Genomic DNA, 6,373 nt, shown 5'->3' with positions numbered 1-6,373 from the left:
GTTTTGATTGTTTAATGTGGTAACATTTATACCTGTTTGTTTACAAAACCTGTACTGATATTTTGTCATATCCCAGGGACTTTTCCGATTATTTCCTACTATTAAAATGGTTTCAATTGGAGACGTTTCAATAACTATCACAAAGCAGACCTATCAGACGTTTCAATAACTATCACAAAGCAGACCTATCAGACGTTTCAATAACTATCACAAAGCAGACCTATCAGACGTTTCAATAACGACATAAAGAAAAGGAATACTGCTAATGCTTCTTTCTTTAGATTTATTAACAAATGATTCCAGTTTACAACACAATAGAGATACATAGAATACATATATTTCAATTTATTAACAGACCATTTGTCCAGACTTAGAATAAGAACATGTTGTATCATGTATGAAAAATCAAAGCAAAAGTGTTGATTATTTTAAACTAACAGTGAGCTAGCTACCAGTTACAAAATCAAATATAAAATAATATCAGGAAAGCTCGTCTATAACTACAATTGTTGTACAGTTCAAACAACGAAATAAAATAAGTAAAAGTCAAACAAGTAAAAGTATTTATTTTTACAAATATGTACAAATATTACCTGTACAGATAGCATTCCTTTGCTGTTGTCTCTTTGTTTAGTCTTTACATGGCTACAGATTGGTGGACACCTTCCAGCGCTGCATGCCTATTTCGTGCTGTACAGTCTCCCCCCCAAGTCTCTAGAAAAGTGAGTATTTTATTGAGACTATTGAGGCCATTTGGACACTGCCGTTACTGAGGGTAAAAACTGTCCCGACATGATATTAGATGGCATGCTAAGAATTGGTGCAATAGCTGCTGTTGTCCTGGTTAGGCCATGTGCGCTCAACAACGCAGACTGAACAGTCACCGGAGGCCGCATGAAAGTCTGTGCACTCGAGGAAGTGGATACCCCGATGATGTTTTCTATACTGAAAGACGGTCTACTGGAGGGCTCGGACTTGATCATAGACGCGGTGCTCAGACTGTTCAGCTGCATCTGTAGGCTGGGGCTGAGCTGAGAGTTGAAGGCTTTTCTGTTCAGCTCAGCGGAGGACAAGAGAGGGACAGTCGGGGGTAGCATGGGACCTACTGGGTGCATGTAAGGGTACATCCCCGCTGGATGGGTGTAGGCTGGGTGAATTCCATAGTGACGTCCGTAAGGATTCCCAATACTGTAAGCCCCAAAACTTTGCATCATGAGGGCTGTCTGGTCCCTGAGAATGTCTGGCTGGTGCCTCTTGAATCGTTTCCTTCTCCTGAGGAAGCTTCCGTTGTCAAACATATCTTCCGATTGTGGGTCCAGGGTCCAGTAGTTGCCCTTACCAGGGTTGCCCGGCTCCCGGGGGATTTTCACGAAGCAGTCGTTCAGCGACAGGTTGTGGCGGATAGAGTTCTGCCAGGCTGGAAACTTCTCCCGGTAATACGGGAACCGGCTGCTGATAAACTCGCAGATCCCGCTGAGTGTGAGTTTCTTCTGCGGGCTCTGGAGTATCGACATGGTGATGAGCGCGATGTAGGAGTAGGGGGGCTTCACTAGACTGTTTTTCGGCTTGCTGCTCATGGCACCCGACGCGCTCTCAGTGCCGTCCGCTTTGGTCTCTCCCTCCCCGGCGCTCTCACAGGGACTCCCGGACCTGTCCTTCACTTCTATCTCCTCCACCTCCTCCGAGTGGTCGTGCATGCCCCCCTGGCTGTCGCAGTCGCTGTCTCGCTCCATTCCCTCATCGCCTTCGCCGACCACGTCGATATCCACATCCTCGGCAGTGAGCACCGTCTGACCGGACATGTCGTTGGCACTGTTGCCACCAGACAGGGTCATCACAGCTTACTTTACCGAAGAACAACCAGGGATCTAGGTGAGGGTGCGCGCGCGGCCCGTCCGTTGCGGTCAGATCGGATGTCGCCGGATTCTAAATGCAGGTCAGACCGGCCTGCCAGAGAAACTTAAACTTCAGAAAATATTTCTCCAGTCAAGTAGCCTAGTCGTCTTCTTAAGGGTTTTGGTGTGTGCGCTTCACGCCTCGATGTCCTTCGATCGCTATTTCCTAGTAAGAGTGGTTTAAGAGTGCGAAGTCAAAATGACATATGCTTTTAAAGCCGGTTTTAAGGACTGTCTGATAGATTACTTTTTCAGTTTAAGATATACTATCAGTGCCGCCACGTGATTGGGTGACGTCAGAAGTCCCCTGCTAAACCATGCAAACTGAAGTTGTTTCATGGATTTGTCAACAAAGGGACAACAGTAATGCTGCTTTCCACTACTTTCTGTCTGTGTTCGTCCGTCATAGACCATTTAACGGTAGTGGGTGGGTTGGTTGGTGGGTGGGTGGGTGGGGGGTGAAAAGTGGCTTACATGATTGAAAGATCTGATGCGCATTATATCTCCCGGCTGCACTAAAACCAAATCTTAACTTTGCTTAAACAAATTGCTTGTGTTGAAAGCGGCTGAATGAAAACGTCGACAGCTAAGTTAATTGAATATCTTCTAGTTATTATTGTGTGCTCGTCTTTATGTTGCATGGGATATAATCCTTTTTATTAAATTGGAAAAGAGAGTCTATAATTCTTAGTTGCCTTCTCCATACCCAAATGACTTCACGTGTAATTATTACTTTAAGCATAAGACCCTTTGGTGAAAGACAGCCTACTTAGTATTTTTTTTACTATTATACTAACTAAAATCTAGTTTAAATTTCACCATGGAATGTAAGGCTATATTCAAACGATTAATTCCGTGGATTTGTCGAAGGTGAGAAGGATACTGAAAACAACCATGGAAAAGAATAAATAAATAATTGTCAACGGGTTTTGCCAGAGGTGTTAACGACCTAATCATTGCCTGTGTTAGCATATGAAAAAGTAGGAAATGCGGGACCGGGTGAATGCAAAGGCCCCATTCACAACCATGAAGGTGCGCAGTGTATGTGGGCTGTTCACAAGAAAGGATGTAGAAACGAATACAGAAGTTTAAACGTTTCCTGCGTTGTGTGAGAAATGTTGTCCGATGTCATTGTAGTGGAGTGGAGTGGAGGGGGTCAGGAGAAGTATCATTACCATCCCTGCTCTGATAATAGCCTGCGAATAGGCTGATGATGGTCGGGCAGACACATAGCACTGTTTATCTATTTAAAATAGGACATGTTCATTGCTAATTTACAAAAGCTGCCGTTGCTTTGTTGTGAATAAATAAAACAATAGTATCTTCCTATCTTAGATTCTCTATATATGTGCCACAAAGCAATATAACTTCCTATTGATTCCGTCTGAAACACCTCCTGTCGTAATGAAAATATATTTTAATTGACAACAGAAGCAATTATTCTTATCACCCCTCTATTAGAACTAACAAAAATGTGTAAATTGCTTTACAATGGGAACGGAGTAGCAGTTAACCATGACAAGTTTTGCTCAGTTCAAAGCTCCTCTTCTGGTCTCCATTGAAAAGCTAAACAGCAATCTGTGCACATTGGCATTGTTCTGTGAGGATTTCGCTACCACTAACCACAACTCCCTCAGACACCACCACAAATACTTAGATTATTTGCTTATAAACACTATTATGTATATCACATAATCTTTATCCAGGTCAACAAATACAACTATTATAATAACTCAATTAGGCCTAAATTAATACAAATATTATGATTATTTTAATTTGATAATTGTTCAATATTATTACAATATTATAACCATTATATTTGAAATATTTTACGTTGCTAGAAATAGTCCAGATTATAGCTCTGTTGTTTATAACAATTTCCTCGGATAATATAGGCTAGGTACATCGAAAATGGGCCTTTACTTATACATATTTTACAATTTCAGTATCTAATATTACATCAATTCTAATATAATTAAATTCCTCATTCTCGAGCCTGTATTTTGTTATTGAGGGTTTGGATGGCATTTAATCTAAAAACAAGCGCCTCGCGGCCGCGACCTCCAAGTTCTTCTCTCTCTATATCCTTTAATTCTACCTGGCATAGGGGGCTCGTGCCTAGTGCTGCACCTTTGACGTGGCTGCTCCTTTTGTTTGAATAAAAGTCGCCTTAATTAAATCATATCGTTAATAATGGTGTCGCAGTGAAAAGGGACAAGGCCCCCGATTAGACATGCATTGTGCTAATCTCTTGCTCAGGCATGCACCCGGTGACCTGTGTGATGTGGAGTCTATCAACACCGGGCTACTTAGCAGATGAAATCACAGCTCACCCATTCAGTCCTATATATATTTTACACTGACACTACGCAACTGTTTGCGTAACATGTTTGTTTCATTTTTCACTATATTGTGTATATATATACATCATATTGTTTGTTTGGGGGAGTAATATGTTATTTTGATTTGGGCATTTCAGAAACGTTTAGAAACAGGTGTAGGCTATTCTAAAAGGCTCCTTCGTCTTTAAATCCGAGATGCAGCGTGTCGTGAAAGACAGACAATGTAACTAGGTGATAGGAGATCGAACCCGTCCTCCCTGTGATCTTTTGAAGCCTCACAAATCCGCTTTTATATCTTTGCAGTTTGTTAATGAAATGTACATTTAAGCACACATGCACGGCTTAGCCCGACAAAAACCTTTTAGAATAATAAGCTAACTCTCTCCACCATGAACCATTAGAGGACGCGGTAGCGATAGCAGATAGCAGGTGACAGAGCGGATGCAGTCACCGCGTCGCCGCGTTGCAATGTGATTACCACAGGAAGGTCAGAAACAAATACCTCCCAGATAGCAAAACGGTATAGAATTTCTGCCTAATTAAATTGCTTAAATAAAAAGAGACGAGGATGAAATTGAAAGGTGTGGCAGAAAGAGGGAGAGCGAGAGAATGTGTGCTCTGAAGGAAAACAGATTCCTAGAATGGGAACGGGACGGAAAGACGCGGCTGCAATTGAAACCAATAATGGGGCGTATAATTACGCATGGCCATATATTAATTACGCACAAACATATATTAATCCTCGGTACTTGTATAAGACATACTGCTGCATTATTTCCACTGTTACTGAATAAAAACACAAAAATAAAACAGCCTAAACGCCCTAGACATCGAATAATGTGTTATTTTCCACAGAGGAACGCGAATCATTGACAGAAGACTCAGTGCGTTCTTCTTGGTCATGATTCTTGGGCAGAATCAAAGGATGCTTTCTCATTATTTTAAACCATTTCCTTCCAGTAAATAAGTTATGTAAAACTTGGAGCTGTGGCGGATTAAGGGCTAAGGATCCTGGCATCATCAGCACTATGCATGTGTCTGTTTGGCACTCGCCACAGCTCGTTTCGGAATGTATTTGGTGATTTCTTTATGTAAGGTTGAGATGAGTTTAACCACGCTAATCAAGATGGTAAACAAAAGCCTAACGTGAAAATTATTCGTTTGAAAACAGATTTTTGAAAGGCAACTCATTTAATTAATTATGGGAGAGTAGTTGGGTCAGAAAGTTAGTAAAACGTTATGATGAATTAATGGAATTGTTAGCGCGCTTTTAATTACGGCTATTATGTTAATTATTTTACGTCACCGAATGATCAGCACGCCACATTTAAGAAAAATTTGCCATTCTCTGTAAAACTGTTCTTTTCATCTAGGAAGAGGGAAGTGTCCACGTCATACTTGAGTTAAAAAATGACTTTTCATTTAAATGCGAGCTCTAATTAGATTTTTCACGGTCGACACCGTGATTCCCTCAAGGCTATACCCACCAGAAGGCAGGATCTCAGCCGTTTTTGGGGAATTCGCCATTTTCACCCCCTTGAAGAATCCACTCTATCAACCTGCAACTTTCTGTCAAACAATATGATGTAGCTCATTTTTAACCGTCCCTTTTGTAGAATCATCCTGGAGCCTCGTGCAGTCACAACAATGCACAAAGGGGCCAAACTGAGAATGCGAGTCGCGCTCTGCAGATGCGCCAGAATAACGACATAATTGCTTTGGTATCCAAAATACAAAATGACAGGAAGATACGGTTAAAAGCCAAGAGGAAACAACATGGACAATATCACTGCCTGGTGGCTATAGGTCTATAGATGATTTATCGAATGGACACCTGAGTTTGAACACCTGAGATGTGGAGCTGGCGCTGGTGATGGATATGAAAGGGATTGGCAATTAATAAATTATCAATTCATTTTCTTCATATTGCTCCTTTTCAGTATATTTCGATAATGTCCTTCCTAAAAAATAAGCGGCCAATCTGTTATTTATTAAATATAGTATTTTTTTCAAAACAGAAATGTTTGTGAAGTAAAATTGGAATAGCAATGTTTTTGTTTTTCGTGTTATACCAAAAGATTGACAAGACCATTGCTAGATTTTTGTAACGATTTTTTTTGTTGATCTTTTCGACCA

At 41.0% G+C, this 6,373-nt stretch overlaps 1 protein-coding gene across 1 annotated transcript; it reads right to left on the bottom strand.

Annotated features, from left to right (window-relative positions):
- Positions 1-263: 263 nt before the first annotated feature.
- Positions 264-2,296, bottom strand: foxd3 (forkhead box D3). Its single transcript, XM_020497623.2, has one exon. The coding sequence runs from the start codon at positions 1,833-1,835 to the stop codon at positions 741-743; it is 1,095 nt and encodes a 364-aa protein (XP_020353212.1). The 5' UTR covers positions 1,836-2,296; the 3' UTR covers positions 264-740.
- Between the last annotated feature and the right edge of the window lie 4,077 nt (positions 2,297-6,373).

Source organism: Oncorhynchus kisutch, linkage group LG13, assembly GCF_002021735.2.
Source record: "Oncorhynchus kisutch isolate 150728-3 linkage group LG13, Okis_V2, whole genome shotgun sequence".
Classification (NCBI taxonomy): domain Eukaryota; kingdom Metazoa; phylum Chordata; class Actinopteri; order Salmoniformes; family Salmonidae; genus Oncorhynchus; species Oncorhynchus kisutch.
The sequence above is the reverse complement of the archived record's forward strand: the minus strand, read 5'-3'. Positions and strand labels throughout refer to the sequence as shown.

Excerpts from the sequence above, each read along its gene's own strand:
- foxd3 (XM_020497623.2), bottom strand. The coding sequence starts at position 1,835 with ATGACCCTGTCTGGTGGCAACAGTGCCAACGACATGTCCGGTCAGACG.